Below are 19,218 nucleotides of genomic sequence, written 5' to 3' on the forward strand. Positions count from 1 at the left end.
GGCGCCCTCAACTTCCACTCGAGAGCCATGTTGAACACCAGGCGACTTGGTGGCTTTTTTTGCATAATAAAACCTTGCAGACACAGGAATCGCCCGCTCTATCCCACGACAGCAGCTTCCGAAACAGCTTTCCCTAAGGGACAAAGCTGGTTCAGTGGGTCGCTCGTTTATCCCCGGGCAGCCAGCAGCCACTACAGCACTGCAAAATCAATGACGATTCATTACATCTCTATTATTCGCCTCCAATTGAAAAAGTGATCAAAAATAATTTGGGAATTACTCGCCTCATTGGGCTCCAGCCCAGCAATCGCACAGAAACAGTCACGGAAACACGGCTTTGCTGAATAGATGGTTTTCTAGAGCCCATTTGTGTGCAGCGTGGGAAATCGGTGCGGCTCCCCAGAGGGCACGTGCCCATCCCTCCCCCGGGCTGCGCCTCTGATGACCTCCACCAAGCATCCAAGATGAGCCCCGCTGCACCCCGAAACAGCCCTTCTGTGGGTCGGTGTCGATTATAGGGTTTGCACTGCCCTGAATCCCTCCTTCCACGCCACAGCAGGGACTCTCCGAGCGATGGGGCTCCCCAGGCTGACCCTGGCGTCCCCGTGGGACCTCGCTCTCTGAGCCTGCGGGCCCGGGACGGTCTCCGAAGGCCCGACGAGGCGGTGGTGGCTGCGCACCCCTGGGCATCTCTGGGGAGAGGAGCGCAGCCGGCGTCGGAGCAGCACCGCAGGAGCCCCCCGGGGCTGGGGCGTAAGAACCAATGTAGGACACCAAGTCCTGCATTCACTTTAACAGTTTGGCCAATGCACACGGAGAGAACAGACTATAAATAACCCATCGCAATCGCGTGAGGATCTCTGTGGTTAAAAACAACGGCAGTAACTCTCAAACCAACAACTTCCATGCAGTGAAAAAAAAAACCGCTTTCTGCATAGCAAAATAACGGTACCCAGGTGGAAAGGGCAATAACCGCCCGCAACCAATCCAGATTCGCTCTGCACCTTCCCCCAGGAAAGGTCCCACCCGGGGTAACACACAACTAGCTGTCCCGTCACAGAACGGGATTAAAACCAGGCCACCCAGAAGCGGCCGTCCGTACTTCCCTGGTACTGACATTTGGTTTAGAGCAGACGAATCCTCTCCTCCCTCTCTGCAGTCACCAGCTGCCAACCTGCAGGCAGGAGAAGAGAAGAGGGCTCGGCTTTTGCCATTGCACTAGAGGACGAGATGCTCCTGCTGGGAAATCGGCTCCGGTCTGTTCACAGCAACAACCGGCCAGCACGGCCATCTGAGACACCACTGTCTGGGAGCAAGGAAAAAAAATAGATGCATATTATGGAAGAAAGGTAGCTGAAGGAGGCGGTGGCTCAGACACCTCAGGAAAGGAGCTTGAGCACGTTTGACCCGTGAGGACGGGGCTCAGCATCTCTCGTGTGTGCCGGCAGTGCTCTCCACCGAGTCCAGGTCCCCCCGAGCGAGTGCCCGGCCTCCTCCAGGTCCCGAATGATGCTCTGGTACCCCCCTGCAGAGAGAGGGGCACGGAGGCACCACGGGCAAGGCCGGCCACAGTTCTTCACGAGCCACAAAAGAAAAAAGGCAGAATGAGATGGCAAAGCCCGAGCGTCAGCGCTCCGAGGAGGTGACGCGATGTGTCAAATGTGTCAAGTGATACAAGTTGCTGTGGGGTTTTCTCGGCTTAAAAAAAAAACCCAGAGAAGCTAATCAAATGGGCCGAACCAAAACTTCCCCTTTAGAGCCCGTTCGTGTCTATTGCTGTCACGGATGCTGGGGTGGAGGATCGGGAGGTGGTCGCCGAAGTCTTCTCGAGGGCCGGGCTGGGCACGCCATCAAGGCTCTTGGCGGCGGCTGCCGATCGGCCCGTGGGCAGAGCCAGCGGCTTGCTCTGGCCGTGCAGGCCTTGGCCGCAGATTCGGTGGTGCCTCTCCCAGTCCTTGTGCTGGCAGAAGGAGCCGCAGTACCGGGCGATGTTGCAGCCGCTGCACGTCTCGCTGGCTTTGCGACCGCAGTTCCAGCAACTCTGCAAGACCAAAGACGCCACACTTTAAAACGGGTTTAGCTTCCAAGAGCTGCAGGATGGTGCTGACTCAACAGCTCTGGAGGGGACTGTTCATCCCCCTCTGGCCTAGATTTAGTAATATTAATAATTCCTGCTATTTCACAGCCCTTTGCCAAGGGTACTAACCCCTACTCCTCTGCTCTGCCCAAAACTGCCTGCCAGACTGCACCGGTCACATCCTCTCCCCTAGATCCACCCAAATGCATAGAGGAAACAGCAGGCAAGGACTAAAAAACACACTGCAGATGCTGCTATTTGGTCTTTTTACTTCCTGTTTTAAGCAGCTCTATTTTGGTATCGCTCCCAGCCAAGTGCTCTCTGCAGGGATTACAGCGTGCTGCACAGGCACCATTTGCTTTGTACCCTGCCTAGCTGCACAAGAGGTCAGAGCAGGCTAATTTGGAAAAGAAAAAGCTCATTTGAAAGCCTCCCAGCCAGGTGGAAGCACTGCCAGAGCCCGAGCTTCAATCTGGAAGTGGAGCAAAGCCCCTCTGGCCGCTGGGAGAGGCGTCAGCTGGTGGGCTTACGGCGTGCCACCGCTTCCTTATGAGTGTGGGGGCAAGGGGCCAGCGCCGGGAGCTGCGGCTGCAGCTGCTCCAAGGAGGGGAGCAGGCGGATTAGCTTCCCTGCAGCTGGACTCGCGCGTTAGCAATCGCATACTGGGGAGGGCAAGTTCAGCTGCGGAAAAGCAGCCTCTGCCAGAGCCCGCCTGCCTCTAATCCTGCCTAACAGGGCACCTTTCGCTGGCCACTGCTTCTGCAACTGCGAGCAAAAAGCTGTCGAAGCAGGAAAGCGGGGTGGTGGGAGATGCTGACCTGAATTGGACAGCCCTGTTGCTGAGAAGGGCGGTGAGATTCCCTGCTCCCAGGGTCTGCACCGGAGCCACCGGCTCCCAGCGATGATTTACGGGCTAGCAGCGAAGTGCCAAAGCAAGCTGGTCGGGAGCGAGCTGCTCCAGAGCCAGTGTGTCCCTGAGGCTCCTCGGTCTCCCAAGAGAAGCAGGACTCGCCATCAAAAAAAAAAAAACCCCACCGAAGCCTGCGGTAACTCTTGGAAAACTGGGTCACTGCTTTACAGCTGTTTACACTTCAAGTGGTGTTTTTAAACCGTATTTCAAAGGTTACACGGTGTGCCAGAATACATGACAGCTTTTCAACATGGCCTTTAGAGAAGAGCTCTGGGTGCTGGGGAGATGGGGCTCGTGCTGGCGGGGGGATGCTCGGCTGCTCCCGAGGTCCCGCGCTGCTCCCCGGGACGGCCGGAGGAGGACGACACTCCTCTGGTATTCCCCCATGGAGAAATCATTACTTGTCTCATCTCTTCCATGGCTTCCTGAGCAGTTCCACCCACTCCCATCATGTGTTTACTGACTGGTGCGTTCATCCTTCAGCGATTTAATCAGGAAATAGTATAGACATACTTCTCCGTAAAACCACCTAATATTTACATGGTTCCTGCCGTGCACGGGGACCCCGGCACCAGACCTTCCCGAGCCGCGGTCAGCAGGGTGGACAGAAACCCCTCAGGAGGAGGGAAATGGACTTGCTGCCCGCACAGTCCCAGTGGACATTAACTCCATGTTCCCATCAGATTTTTGCTCGGCAGAAACAAAGCCTCTGCTCTTGCATTCGTGCAGAGAAATTACAACACGAAGCAAACCACACGTGGATGGGACGTGGCGGCGCAGGAATTAGCCATGCAATTCTCCTTGCCCAGTCCAGCTGAAATCTCCAAAGCTTAACGAAGTGAGCTTCCAGCTAAGCAACAGTGAAGGTAATTATTGATTGAGGAGTAGAACGAAATTCTCTAAGAGACACCCATTCAGCAGGTGTTGCTGGCTACGACAAACTAAGAGTCATCCCTTCTTTTCCAACGTGCAAATGTCTCATGAGGGTGTTATGAGGCTTTCCGTAACGCAGGGACAGCCGCCCCGCACAGACGCTTCCCACCTATCCCCATACGTATGGGAGCGGTGTGGCAAGAGACGCGGGGAGCCTGTTTCTGGAGATGAGGTGACCACACGCTGCCCAGGCCCGTGTTTCGGGAGCCAGTGAAACAACAACATCCAAGACAATATATATGTACCAGGCTGGTCTGCACCGACACAGGGTGTGCTATAGACCATCAGGTACATGTAGCTTCACCTGCAGCCTAGTTACTACTCTCCGCTATTTTAAAGCCCACAAACAGCAATTCCTTTTCTGCACAGATCAGGTACCCCACAACAGCGGATTTCTGAGCGAAACGGAGAGTTGCATCCACCGGCATCCCTTTCCCTTTGCTCCCACACCTCCCTCAATCCCAAGAAATCCCTGGTCCTTACACTGGGTCCAGCTCATGGTGCCCAGTGGTGCCTTCACGTGGCTGTTGCGCACACGCGGGTGCCGCAGACACCATTTAGGCTGATTCCCCTGCCAGCAAAATTGAAAGCAAAAAGTCTTTTTTATGGTATCAGTGCATCCCTTTAGTTACTGGTCGGAGAGAGACTTCTAAACGGAAAAGGGATGGGGGACTTGCAGGTTCCGAGTCACTGCCGGGCCGGATCTGGAGACTTTGTGAGTCTTTGAAAGCCCCTTCCTAGGATGTCCCCTGGCACCTTACCTCCGTAGACTCCTCCTGTTCATTTATCACTAAGAAAGCATCCTCAGTGGCCTGGCGCTTGGCGTCCGCGATGGTCTGTTCCATCCGAGCCCTCTCGGAGGCAATCATCTCAAACGCCTTCTGCTCGGCCTCCGCCACCGCTTTCTGCACCTCCGACATGGCCTGGCGCTTCACCTCATTCACGGCTTCTTCTGGAAGAAAAAAGCAGCTTCACCCACCCGCCCGAGGAGCGGGGTAAGCCTCCGAGGGACGTCGAGATGCAGCGGCGTGTTCCCTGCGGCTGGGACACCTGCGGGTCACGGTCAGCACCAGCATCACGACCACTCCTGGGGGCGGCGAGGCCAGGCTCAGCCCCACGGGATCCCCACTGGCATCGTACAGAAGGAGCAGAGTCCTTTGGAAAACCCAGGCTGGGGGCACTGGCAGCCAGATGTGCACATCCTGGGGCGTTCCTGCAGCTGGGCTTTTCCTGCTTCTGCAGAGCAAACCTGCAGCATCTGTGTTTACCTCAACCGATCCGGCAGAATCCCTCGCCGAGGTTACTAGCAAACACTTACCAGCTTTTTTCCATATCTCTTCAGTGACGTAGCCCGTTCCCGACCTGCTGCTGAACTCCCGCAAGGAATCTGTTGGAATAAGGGACACAGGGAAAGGTTGGCAAAGCTTGGTCTCACCCAACTGCTGCTTAAGTGCCCAGCCGTACCTCGCTACATCGTGGGGCAGGGTAGCATTAACCAGCTAAAACTCAAAGCGGAGGATTCCTACAGTTAAAGCCATTCATCAAACACTCAGATGATAAATTATAACATTTAATTAGTGCCTTGCATAATTTATGACACTCTATAACCCATTTCCCTCTCCTGGTACTGTATAACAACAGGCAATGTTTATAAATATACGCCATCAAACATCTGCACTGTCCAGCGGCTTTGAGCATCAATCCATACGACCAGCAGTTTACATTAAAGGCAGCGCTTCCCACTCCCAGGGGCAATTCAAAGGCTTGAACTGACGGACAAACTGTCCTGCAAGACATCTTACGGCGAGAGGTGTATATACACATTCCCCAGCACCCGTAAGCCTGCGAAGAGCCTACGTGACAGATGGGGACGGTCACGCGAGGACCTGAACACAGGCTGCAGTCACCCAGGGAAGCTTTTCAGAAGCCTCGCCCTGAGTTCTACCTGCATCCCTTTTTTTAAGGCTTCAGAGTGACTGTCTGAAGGGTCAAAACAAAAACTGGTTCATGTGAAAGGCTGGTGGGAGAACCAAAGCGCTCCAGGAAGGCGGCACACCTGGGGATGCTTCTTGATGTTTAACCGCACCTTCTCACAACAGCAATGGAGATTGAAAGTTAGCCCTAGGTCCCACGAGGGGAGAAAGCATCAACAACGTTCCCGATTTATAAAAAAAAATAAATTATATCACCTTTAACAGGGGGCTGTAAGTACATTAGTCACAATATACTTAAATATAGAAGGGCTGAAAGCTGGCTGTGCTCATTAGGTCGTCACGCACGCCCAGCCACCCCGCAGGCTCGCCGCACGCTGCTCTGCAGTTACGGCTGGAGCCACGGGCGCTTGGTTTCCGAGAAACTCGGGATTAGTATCTTCTATTTTAGTTCCTTCTGCTTGTGTACTTGTTATTGTTATCCCAGGAAATACTTGTTCTTGCTGTCTGGGAACTATCAAAACTTGTTCAATTGCAGCTAAATCTGGGCTGGGCTCTGATTTGGATGGTTCTTTTTAACATGCAGGAGGATTCACTCTTTATTTTATATACAAACAAGTTGAATATATATCAAATTGAGATTTTTAGTTTGACATTTATTCTTATTGTTAGAAAATATCAATTTTTTATTATCAAATGATCAGTTTGGTTTTTTTTTTTCCCAGCATTTGATTTGCAGCATATTTGTTTGGATGGAAATTAGAATTACATCCAAATGCATAAAATCAGCATTTTAGACTTGTTTTTTGTATAGGGTCAAACCCGCAGCATACTGGAGGGGAAAAACAGTCAGCTTTATTAAAGTTAAGTTGACTCATGATACAAAAATAGAACTAATAACTCAGGTAGTTGCTCTTACACAGACAGCAGTCTTTGGTATTTTTAGAATTAGTGGACCTTGACATTTAAAATCCTTTAGGCAAGGCAGACTGGAAGGGGAAGAGGGGTGGAACCAACCACCTCTCCTGCCTTTTCACCCTCTGGTTTCTCAGCTTTCAATGAACTTGGCTCGGTTTGGTCAGCAAGTATGGCTCAGTGACAAGGAAGAGGCTCTTCTCCTGGCACCAGCAGAAGGTGCTGCTGCTGCTGCCCAAAGGTGCCTTCAGACGTCAGCAAACGCTACTTCCAGGAGCTCACCCAGGAGCTTCCACATGTCCAATAACTCTTCTCTCTTCAAAGCTTTGAGGACAGTTATGCACTGCTTAAGTATTTAGTTTATATTATAATTTGAATATATTATCATCGCTTTATGCCTAATATAGCTTTGTCTTAATTAGACACCTACTTAAAAAGGTCCTGGCACAGCACGCCCACCCCTCGCTTACCACTGCCGATGGAGTCGGAGCTGCTGGGGCTGTGCGCCCTGGAGAGGCCCCCGCCCCCCCCCTCCCGCGGCTCGGCCGTCTCCCTGCACCGCCTCTTCCAGTAGTTGAGCTCTTCCCGATCGGCCTCCTGACAGCGCCGCAGCACGGCCATTGAGCGCCGGGTTTTCTCCACCATCTCCATGATGCAGTTCAGTGCCTGCAGGGAGGAACGCGTTTTCAGTCTTGCTGCCCGCTCATGAGGCCATCTCCCAAATTTCTCCTTGGAGGTACCACAGGGACCATCCCAGGAAGATGAAACACGAGGTCATTTCACAGGAACAGGCTCTGAGCACAGTATTTTGGATGACGCGGTATTCAAACAGGCAGGTAAGATTGGGTCCCGTACCCACACGTGCAGCAGTGATGCTGAGCAGCACCAGCTGGGAGGGAGGTGATCACACCTGCACCATGGGGCTTTGGTCACCATAGGAGGTTTAGGGCCATGCTTCTAAAGGTGGAGGTGAAAAAAAAACCATTTTCCTATGGGAATAGGGTGTCCATGGAAGGGCTGGCTGTGATCCTGGTGCCACCTCTCCATAACCACATCCCAACTTGCAAATATTCAGCTACGGGGCCTCTACTCCACCCTCCCCGCCACCAAAACATCAGCTTTAGAGCATAAGCAAGCATAGAGTCTCTCTCCATTTGTGATCAAAATTGAATTTCAATCCCATCTCTTTGGGGGAAACGCTCCAGCGAAGTGCCTGGATGAGCAGCCTTGCTCAGAGGGAAAAAAACAGACTGCAAAAAGTCTGCCAGAAGTACCCAGCCTTGCTGTTGGTACCTAGTTGAGGCCCACAAAAGGCTGGCAGCCCAGGAAAAAAAGCCTTTAAAAAAAAATGATGGGTTTACTTATTCTGTAAACTCCACATCCTCGCTGCACGTAGCACCTCTGCACGCTTGTCGGCACAGTGCTGGCCTGGGCTGTGGCAGAAAAGACCCATGCGGGGACGAGGCTGGGTTTGGTCGCTCAGCCAGCCAGGGCAGCACAGGGCCGTGCTCTGCAGGAGAAGCTCCCCAGCTCCAGACACTTTGTCCAGAGTGATTTTGGCTTCTACTGACCACGGGCAGAGAAAGCCTGCCAGGAAAGTGCTACTGCTCCTATCTGCCCTCCCCACCATCCACCTTCTTGTGGTGGCTTGTTCCTCTACAAGCCACCAGGAAAGCCTGGATATAGTGTCAACCACAAGAAAATAACAAATTGGAGCAGGCGGAGCACTGGGTTGCTGCGTCCCACAGAGCTTCCCACACCTCTTGCCATGCCTTACGTGATCGAGATGCTTCCACTCGTCAGCCCACTCTCTCTCCGTTAAGCGGTGGTCCACCAGCTCGTCCTGGTATCCTCCATTCAAACCTGCAACAAACCACAGCCAGAAGAGTGATTAGATGGACCGAGCGCTTTCAGTGCTGGAGAGGGAAGGCGGCCCCGAAGCAATAATAAAGAGCTGTACTTCCAGCTACATTTAGCTGGGATTTTAAAACACATCTCAAGGAGGTGGCTCTACAGGGGCAATTCCACGCCGCTGCTTTTATACTTGTCTGTGTCACTGTCTCAGAGGTGCTACAATCCACTCACGGGTCTGGATCTGACCTGCCTGGGGAGCTGGCTCCCTTATTATAAACCTACAGGAGCTCAGAGCTTGTGATTTAGGCTGCCCTGCTGGAAACACAGCGTGCACCTCCCACACACCCCTGGGGAGAAAGGGGGCGGGGGTCAGGCTCTGCTCTCCTGCTTTAGTGATCTTGGAAAAGTTAATTTCTGTTTCCCTGCCCTCCATTCTTGCCTGCTGTGTTGGCTATACTCAACTCACACACCGGGTCCTTCCTCCTCATCCTCAGTGGCTCCAGCCTTTACATGTATATAGAGAAATACAAACTCTCAGTCTTCCCCTTTTTATCCTCCCATGGTCAGTTGTTTTCTCTGAATTCCCCGCAAAAGCTCTGTTGAGGACGTGCCCAGCATTACACAGCTTTGGGTGCCAGTGGCCAAGCAGGGATCAATGCCAAAGCTCAACTGCTGGACCTCACAGCTCCTACGACTAAAAGCCCTCCAGGCTTTCTCACCAAGACCGCCGTGCCTGTCCCGAATCTCTCTATGCTCCACCATCTTGCTGGGGTCCCTGTAGAGGTGGGAGGTCGCGATATCTTCCAAGGTGTAGTGCTGGAGGGGCGGTGGGGTGGGGTGGAACTGCCCCCCGGGGTTCATCAGGGGGATTGTCAGGGCAGGGCTGTGCCGGGGCGCGGGGCTGATGGTGCACACCCTCTTGGCCGGGGGCTCCGTCGGCAGCGGCTCCCTCTCAAAGCTGCTGTCTTCCCTTCTGCAACCACACCGGCAGAGAGAGGTACTTGTTAGCACCGCATAAACTACTCAGAAAGGGAAAGATGCAGATTTCGAATCAGCAGAGTTTGGGCAGCGATGATTTTACCAGGGGGTAAAGGCAGGGAGCTAAAACAAACATGCTCAACTTGTGAACAAATCCACAAAATGACCCTGTCAAAGAAAAAGTTCAAGATGCCCAAGTGTTGTGATTCATCTTTCTGAGCATGACCAAATTAAAATTTCACAGTTTTTATAAATTTGAGGCATGCTCCACATAATTACATAACAACTTTTAACTTGGAATAAAAAGTGGTGAAAATGAACCGCATCCTTCCCAGCCCTGACAGTGCCTCCGCTCGCTGTCTGGGGAGGTGGAGAACCGCTCAGCTCTCCAGGTCAGGCTTTTCAGTGCTACCCAACAAGTCCCCCTGGGACAGAACCTGCCTGAAAGATGGTCCCAACCTGAATTCGCAGTGCAGGAGGAGCAATCATCGGTGTCTTATTAACAGCCAGAATAGTTGTTGGGAGTGATAAGATCCTACGGTTTGGCCCTAGATGCTGCTTGAAGCTTTGACAGCAGCAAAGTTGAAACAAAAGTCGCGACTTCAAGAACTTGGCAGAGCGATGAAAGCTGTTTTTACCTGTCCGGACTGTGCCTCTTCCCATTCCCGTTCACCTCGATCAGCAGCTCGGAGGAGTCAGCGGGGGACGTGGTGTTTGTGTTCAGCAGGATGTGCTCGTGCTGCGCCAGGTACTGGGAGGGCGTCTGCTTGGCAGCCCGGGCGCAGTGCAGCAGCTCTCTCTGCAGCAGCGGGAGGTTGGCCTGGAAAACAAGCGCGGGTCTGGCTTACGCAGGCTGCGGGCAGGCGTTTCCAGCCGTTCGCAGAAGGTTTGCTCTGCACACGTAATACCTCAGAGCAGTAACACCTAGAGCCTGTGGCCCCCACTCAGGATCCTCCAGCTCCTGGTGTCTGCACTGTCAGATTTACCTGTCTTTTCTCAAGAGCTGAGGATGGCCTGACGTCGGTGCACCCAAAAAACAAGTGTCATGGGAAGCGCTCTGTGCTTCCAGCATCTAACCACCCCAGACATGCTCCGTATGCCAACACTTCAAACATTCTAGATCTGAACATTCACAAATAAGATTATAGGATAGAAGCTGCTGAATGGAGCTTGGTTTGTCTCCTTTATCCCTAACATACAAGCAGACATGTGGCACTCGTTATAACGTTAGCTTTCCGCAAGCCAGTCCCACATGGCCACCGCTATGGTCTGCGCAGTCTGTCTTGGACTTTGACAAAATTACTGTGGTGCTTGGAACGAGAGCTTTCCCAGCAATGACACGCTGCCAAGAGGCACACGGAGCGTCGGCAAGCCCCACCAGCTCCCTGTCACCTTCAGAAAGGGGATCACAAACGGCCGGAGCGGAAAGTTCGTCGCCTCTTGCAGCTTGCAGTGAAATTCCTCGATTGTCACCGTTGAGTTCTGAGAAAAAAGAAATTAAGAAACGAAATGACAATTTGTTCTTATTTTTAGACACGTGGGAAACGGCTCCAAACGAACAGAACTGGAAGGGAGACTGCATCTGCCACTACAGGACTGACAATGTTTGCATCGGATCCTGCCTAACGCAGCCAAAAAGACTCAGGCCAATGGAGTAGAAGTGCTGCACTAGGCGAGTGGTGAACACTGCGCACAGCCGGGCGCTGCCTGGCCCGGCATCCTCCCAGCTCCAGGGCCGGGAGGCAGAGACTGGCTTTGGGAGGCAGCAGGACCCAGCTGGCATCTCCTGCACCCTGGCCAGGTGGCCTAGGGCAGGCTGCGGGGAGCCAGACGGCAATTCCAGCTGCTCAGAATTGCACACCTTCCTCTCCTCCTTCCTCCCTTTCAGCTCACCTTGTCTAACCTATCCACCATCCACAAAGTCTCCATCAGCCTGCCGCTCACCCCACTAGCGCAGTCCTCCCCTGGCCCAACCTTGCATCCCCTGTGGCTGTTCAGGCTAGGTGCTCCCTGGCACAAGCAGCATTTGATAACCTGCACGTACAAAGTTCATCCCTGAAGAAATTACTGCAATCAGTGGTGAGAATGACAGTCAGAGGAACCTGGACAGCTTATAATTTCCTTTCCAAAAGGGTAAGCTAAGGTACTACCCTACACCCATGGAAATATATATGCCTGCCTTCTTCAGCAGCAGCAGCATTTTGCATCCGTGCTCAAGCGCTGTGAAAGCCCCTGAGACCATGGACAGACTCATGTTTGCTCTGCCCACGCCAGCCTTGGAAGCAGAAATACTCCAGGCTGCTGCAGTCTAGCTACCTTCGCTGCGTGCTGAGCCTCAAAAGAAACGTGCCAAAAAGCAGAGATCAGCTCGGGAGCAGCGCTGGGTGCCACATGGGACTGCAGCTGGGCAGGCGGCGTGGTGCTGTGCTCAGTCCAAGGTCTGTCCTTGCACAGCATTTCTACCAGTTAGTTTGTATACCTGCAAATATTAGATACAATTCCGCAGCAAGACCTGTTCATTTGGTTTTTGAAGGGTGTTTTCAGCTGTCCATAGCTGCTAAAGGGCACGAGGGCATACACGCACTGTTTGCACATGCACGCACTGCCACCGACCCCAGCTCTTGCAAATCTGAGCGTGGGAATGCAGAAGAAGGGCAGAAGATGCATAAAAGTCATTTACCAAGCCCTTTCCTGTAGCTGCACCTTCAGACTGTCACAGGCGTGAATATGACTGGAAGAATCAATGCCTTTGGTAATGCAAATATGCAATCACACAAAGCAGCAGCAGCACATCAGAAGCCCAGACCTCCTATTTTGCAACAGCAGCCTTCCACTCCTCCGCAGACCTTGGCAATAGTTAACTTTGCTGTGCCAGTGGGCTTGTTTTAAGATATGCAGGAGCAGCTCATAAAGAGGAAAAAAGCCCGTTAAATACATCACTGCATATCAATAAATGAAATCTTTGAAGTGTCGTGATATTCTCTACAAACTCAAGAGCAGAGAAGGACTACCAGCTTTCCAGAGTGCGTCCCTGCTAGCAACAGGACCCTGCTTTTTCCATTACACCTGGCTGCCTTGCTGAGCAAAGCAGTGTTGAGTTTGAGCACACTGAAGTCAGGACAGCACTAACGAAGTGGTGGCTGGAACTGACATTTCTTTGTATGGAAACAGATCAGAGGTAAACTGATCTGCGGCCGGGATCAGGCAATCATAAATCTGCACAAGCAAGAAAACACTTCCCTAGTACAAAACTACAGGCTTCTCTGAATTGTGTGAAAAGTTTCATTTACGAGAGGAAACGGAGAAGCCCAGCATAGCCCATGGCTTCCAGCGAGCCCACGGCACCAGACCTGTGACCTTTATAGAAAAACTTTGTCCAAATCCTTCCAGGTTTCCTTAAGTTTAGCTGCACACAAGCTCATGTCAAAGCCACTAGACAAACAGCTTTTTGAAACCCACCAAAGACAAGAAAAAAAGAAGTCAGCAAGTTTACCAGAAAGCATAAACATTACAGAGTCTTGCTCAGTCAACACCTCTGCTTGTAAAGACACAAACAGATAACACTGTGTAACGTGGGCACGCGCCAGCTGCCAGGATCCCATCGCCAAAGTGGTCTGGCAAAAGCAAGGCGGCCTGGGCCGGTGTGCGGGGCTTACCACTAACGCCAGGACGAGGGTCCGGACCTTCTCCCCGATCTCTGGCGAAATGTCGTTGCCGAACTGCTGCAGGGTAGTGAGGAAGCGCTTCAGCTTGCTGAGCTGCCGGGCACCGCATGTGGCCGGGAGCTGCTGGTTTGTCAGCGAGGAGGAGGAGGAGGAGGAAGGACCGTTGCTAAACCTCTGGGGTGGGGATGGTGCCCCATTCAGCGTCGGGGGGGAATGATTTATTCCATTGGGCACTGCAAGTGGGAGACAGAAGCGATACTGAGCATCAGATGGGCACGTCCCTGCAGTCTGGTGTTTAAGAGGATCCATCTTCCACCTAAGAGCCTGCTGCTGCTGGTTAACTGCTGCTAGCAAACAGGGCAAGAACCAGAAAAGGGGCTATGGCCAGAGCAGAGCCCGCATGCCATGCCGGAGGGCACCCAGCGATGGAGCCGGCCACCAGCAACATGTGTGCCTTCTCCTCAACCTTCCCCTGAGCTTGCGGGGATGCTCTGCAGCCCCCAGCACGTGAGAACCAGGCACCCAACCAAGGCATCTGCAGGAGTTTTCCTTATGGGATTGCTCAGGTGTGATTTACACCACAGCCAGTGACTTCCCTGGCATTTCTCTCCTCTGCCCAGCGAGCTTCATCTCCAGGGCTATCAAACACCAACAGAACTAGGGCTCAGCAGAGCGGGCACACTTCTCTTCGCATTTGAGGCAGCCCGGGGAGACACAGGGTCAGGCTGCATAAAGCCGCTGCTGCAGCAAACCGAGCTGTGCTGTACGCTCAGCCCGAGGAATTGAATGTGCTTTAGCTCCAAGTTTACAGCCCTCGGCAAGAATTACTGATCAGCGTTTTCTGGCCTGTGTCAGGCATAAAATTACACCAGACAATCCAGTGATCCTTCCCAGCCCCATCGTTTACAATAAGTCATCAGTGCTCATTACAGCCAGGGTCCCACTAGCAGATACTGCAGCTCAGGTGCCTCCACCTCACCCCAAGGAGGGCTGACAGCATCCTGCCCCGCGGCGCCCGCCCACCCGCCATACCTCCCCAGGGATTTACAGGGAGTTTCGCAAACACAGTTGTTTTTTCCAACCTGGTCCCATCTGCAACTTTGCCTCCTGTAAGCGGCGAGCATGTCGAAACAGACTGAAGGGCTGGAAGTTTGGGAACTCAGCAAGGGATTAGAATAAATTGCTGACATCCCCGTGCCGCTGTTGTGCAATCTAGAGGCCTGTCTGAAGAGCAGCTGTGCGCTGGGGCCCCAACTCAGTGTAAACCCAGAATTTTAGAGGTGAAAAGTACATTGTCGTAAATATAGTTTTAGCTGATCCACTGGGTTATCCTTAAAAGCCCCAGCCCCGAATCCCTTATGGATGTAAGTGCTGAAGAGAAGGCCAGAAACCATTTCAAATGACGGCGTTCAGTGAAGAAACACCGAAGCCACCTGGCAGAGCTGCCCCTTGCATGCGGGGCAGGGGAAGGTGCATGCTGTGATGGAGCAGCAACTTGCAAAAAAAGATGCCAAAATTTCCACTGCAGCTTCGCGAGGATCGTACCAAATCCTCATGACCCCAGTGAGGGTTTTTCGGAGAAGAAGGCAGGAGGTACTTGAACAGTTAAACCGCTCTGGGGCACGCCAGGATCAGAGGCTGGAAAGGCTCCATGCACCTGGACCTGCCATGGTGAGCACAGGAGGGAACCCAAGAAGATTAACCAGAGTCAGTTAAGATGCAAGGGAAAGATAAGGCTAAAGAGACCATCAAAGGTAGTTCCTGCTAACCAAAGGGTGACAGGCTCTTTGGGGGCATAACAAAGACATGTCCTTTTGTAGACAGAGAGATGATGAAATGAGGGTGAAGGCCAGGATTGAGAGGATGGAGGTGCAAAGGCAAAGCGAGCTTATGCCTTTTGTTATGGAGCAACGCAACCTGAAAAACTCCTGTCCACACCAGCTTCCCCAAAGCAGCGAAGGAACAGAGATGTCCTGCAGAGATGGCACGTACCCACAGGGTTAGCTACCACGGAAGTACCAGCAAACGCAGAGCTATGTGAAAGGCAAGGCTTCTGGCAATTACTCATAAAGAGCATTTATTTCACAATAAAAGTGATACAAATAGGGGGGAAAGCCACCCAGAGAAGCTCCTCTCAAACAGCAAATGGCTGCAGCTCCGCGCTCTCCGGCAGCCGCGACCGAGGCGCTTTACCCCCTTCTCTATTTTGCTTCCTCTTACTCTTTCAAATGAAAGACTAGGGAGAGCAATGGGCTCTATTTATACCCCGGGAGAAGCAGGGGCTGTGCAACCCACCCAGGGGCCAGGGGGCTGCGGGGGACCCTCGGGAGAGGCTGCCAAGGATGGGAGCGGCAGACGTTGATGGACTTGGGTGATGCCACGGAAGCAGAGCGAGCTGGGTCGGGTCGGGGCTGCCGTTAGACGCAGCCCCCGTAACCGCTCTCTGTGTTTTCAGGCTTACCCTGCCTGACCCTTCTGCAAACGGCATTACCGCAGGGCGGCTGGCAGTTATCTGATCCTGCGCATCGCCAGGATCTGCTCCGCCACAGACCACAGAGCCGGGCTGGGACCTCTATTTCCAGGTGAGGAGACAGTGCTGAAGCAAGTGAGGTGGTGCACCGAGACCAGTGGGATTACTGGTTTGGGGAGAGGAGGATGCTAAATTCCTGGGAACACAAAAGTCATCGTCTAGGGCTACTCTGTTAAATTCTGCCTTAGGTCCTCAATAGTCGAAGGCTTTTGCTGCTTTTCCAACCCTTTTGTTAGCGATCCACAGGCAGGTATGGCCCTCCTCCAGCATGCTCCTCCTCGCCTGCCCAAGCCGTGGGCTTTTACAGGGCAGGACACACACCCGCTGACTCTGACCAAGAACCTTTGGTGCAACTGAGAAGTAAAAAAGCAAGAATGAACTTCACTGCAGGTTGCATCTCTCATCTATCTTGGAAAGAGGCAATTAAGTAATCTGCAATCAGCAGATTCAGGCTCCTTGGCCCTTAACAGTGTGCCAAGCAACCTCATTGGAAAAATTAATTTCTGTCACTTTGCTAATGGTCTTTTTCTGCCTGAGCAAAAGGAGAACCATTAAAAACCCCTCAGCGCATAAAGATGGGGACAACGTGTCTGGCGGGATAACCCGACTGTTAGTGCTATTGCCAGCATCACACAATACATTAGTGTGTGTCCTGAAAGAGGCTGGATTGTAAATCTCCGAAATCCACTGCCAGCGTGAAACTGTGAGATATCCCAGACACCATCGTGGACAGCAAAGCAACGCAGAACCAGCTAGGGAGACGCTCAGCACGGGGCAAAGGAGGTGAGGAGAGCCTCGAAAATATGTACGTGGCATGTGCGGGGGTCAGATAACTCCATACCCAACAAAGTAAAGCAGCTTTGCTCTGGAATGATGCTTTTTAGAAGGCATTAAATGGCTTAAACATTGGCTAAGGGAGAAGAAAAAGACTCTTTCCAGGCTATAAGAGAAGGCTGTATGTCCATCCTGTCCATGGAGTCACCTCTGAGCAACACGCTGCTACAAGAAGTGGGTGCGAGGCTGCACTACGGCTGGGCAGGACCAGGATTGACTATGGCTTAATAGGAAAGATTATAAAGAGAAGATGGAGAAAAGACAATCTGGATGGACAGCAAGGAATTTCTGAGGCTAGGAAATTAAAAAAAGGAAAACTTTCTAATCTCAGCTGCAGAAATGCTGTCTGCAAAGTGAGATACAGCAGAGCGGGAATTAACTCCTCCAAAAGATACAGTGAAAAGCCCAGCTCTTGGCTTGTTTGAAGCTGACCTGATAAAAGACTTCAATTTCTTAAGGAGTTTATGGCAGAAATCAAGGCTGCACCTGCAAAAAGGAGGACTCAAGGCAGCACCGGGAGCAAGGTAGGAGCAGGCAGGGGGGTAGGGGGGATTACAGACCCTGTTATATGTCCTGCATACGTAGCAGAACAGCAGGAAAGCCCCAGTCCGCCCTTCCTTACAGCTGTGCAGCATAGCTAATGCTCGCCATGCTGGCAAGCAGCCCCGGCCGATGGCTGAGACATCCCCGGTGACTTCTACAAGCAGAGCCTGTCCTGCTGGCTGGAGCTGGGAAAAGCAGTGTTACTGGGGTCTTACGTGCAGTCGGGGTGAAGGACACCGGCCGGGGGCCACCAGGGTTCACAGGGGGCAGTGGCGGCATGTTGGGAGGAGAAGACCTGGACTGTATCTTCACTTCCACGGGCGATCCGGGCATCACTGGCACTCTCTTCTCACCAGCAACTGCATAAAGAGAAGATGGTAATGCTTAGTGACAGTCACGGACAAGCATTTCCCCGCCCAGCACACGAAGTACAGTTGCAAGGGTGAAGATGAGAGGCGGGGGGAAAGTCAGGCAAGGCTCCCACGCTGCTCTGCACAGCCCCGAGCCGCTGCAGGGAAGAGGCAGGGTACGGCCCCGAGCTGGGGGACAGGCACCCGGGGTGCAGCGCGTGTCCCGAGATGCTGCCGGGCAGGCTCAGGATGCCCGTGTTCACCATCCCAGTCTCTTGACTGCATCTTCTCACCCCTTGCGCCTGAAGATGCTTCCTCAAAGTATTTCTGCCTATTTATTTGCTTTACTTTCCCCCCCATTTAAGATCCCCTCAATACTTCCCAGGCGTGCCTACAGGCACCCTGCCAGCATAGGGTGATGAGGTTTCACCTCCAGCCCTGCTCCCCAACCAGCAAAAACAGGCTCTGAAGCGTGTTTTTGAGACAAGCAGCTCTCTGACCAGTTTTGCATGTTTACTTTTTTTTTAAAAAAAAAACAAACTCAAAATTAAACGATCCTGCACCTCCTCTCCCTCACGTGGGGGTGGTCCTCGCTGCCCAGCGCAGCCTTCCCGTGCCAGCATGCACGCAGCCTTGCATGTACCCCGTGTCCACACTGTCTGGCCCCGAGATGGCCTCTCTGGAGGAACTGCAGCCTCTCTTGGAGCCATGCAATAGTCAACCCGATTTTTGGGTGGGTGCCGGCCCGGTGTGCAGGGAGCATTGATGCAGCTGTGCCAGCAAGCGACCGAAATGGTCACAGGGTTGTAAAGGTGAGTTGACATCAGCTATTCACACCCTCTCTCCTACATGCAGTCTCTAGTCTCTAAAACATTGCCAGCTGACACCGCAGCTTCTTTTTCAGCCTCTGAGGGTCCCTCCTGTGGACCCAGGCTCTGGTGGGACGTCCCAGCTCAGCTGAACAGTGTGGCCACACTCCTAGCTCCAGTGGCTAAAATCAGCCTCAGAAGGCATCCTTGGGGAGAAACGAGAGAGAAGGAGGAAATACGTGCTTATGCAAGCCTTGGGGGTTTGGGGGTTTTTTTTGGGGGGGTTGTTTTTGGTTTTGGTTGGGGTTTTTTTGTTGTTGTGAGAGAGAAGGGAAATACATGCTTATGCAAGCCTTGGGGGTTTGGGGGATTTTTTTTGGGGGGGTTGTTTTTGGTTTTTTGTTTTTTTAAATCCAGACAGCGCAGCAGACAGAGCCTAAGCATCTCCAAAGCGCAGCGCCCATGGGAGCCAACACCACCCCAGGGGTGCTCTGTGTCACGCTGCCAGGGGCTCCGGCGCCCACCTGGCTGTGGAGCTTGTGACCCCAGACGATGTGACGCGAGGCAAATCACCCCTCTGAGAACGTGGTCACCGCTCCCTGCTCCTCAAGCTGCCGCTCGCCTCGTTCGATTAGCTTGCTAACGAGTTGTGACCATGCTCCAGCATGTCCCTGCGCAGGAACGCCGCTGGGTTCCCAGCGCGCCCATCTGCACCCCGGCTCGGGGGGGTGAGGGAGGTGCAGACACTCATCTTTCACTGCTCTCCAGTGCATGCAAGCTGGGCTTCAGACCGGTGAATCTTCTCAGGCAGTTTTTGGCTGTCGGCAAGCAAAAAAGTCTGCCGGAGCTTCAGGGTGGCAGCCAAGCACACCGCTTCGGATGCAGCAGC

The 19,218-nt window shown here is 53.0% G+C and overlaps 1 protein-coding gene across 1 annotated transcript; it reads right to left on the reverse strand.

Annotated features, from left to right (window-relative positions):
• Positions 1-60: 60 nt before the first annotated feature.
• CBFA2T2 (CBFA2/RUNX1 translocation partner 2) lies at positions 61-17,524 on the reverse strand. Its single transcript, XM_009284580.2, has 10 exons — positions 17,386-17,524; positions 13,255-13,496; positions 10,991-11,080; positions 10,237-10,418; positions 9,340-9,593; positions 8,544-8,629; positions 7,237-7,432; positions 5,239-5,307; positions 4,682-4,872; positions 61-2,041 (listed from the first exon to the last, which is right to left on the reverse strand). Exons 1-10 carry the CDS (start codon positions 17,501-17,503, stop codon positions 1,754-1,756), a joined length of 1,716 nt encoding a protein of 571 aa, XP_009282855.1. The 5' UTR covers positions 17,504-17,524; the 3' UTR covers positions 61-1,753.
• Between the last annotated feature and the right edge of the window lie 1,694 nt (positions 17,525-19,218).

The sequence above is a fragment of the Aptenodytes forsteri genome, unplaced genomic scaffold, assembly GCF_000699145.1.
Source record: "Aptenodytes forsteri isolate BGI_AS27 unplaced genomic scaffold, ASM69914v1 Scaffold215, whole genome shotgun sequence".
Taxonomy (NCBI): domain Eukaryota; kingdom Metazoa; phylum Chordata; class Aves; order Sphenisciformes; family Spheniscidae; genus Aptenodytes; species Aptenodytes forsteri.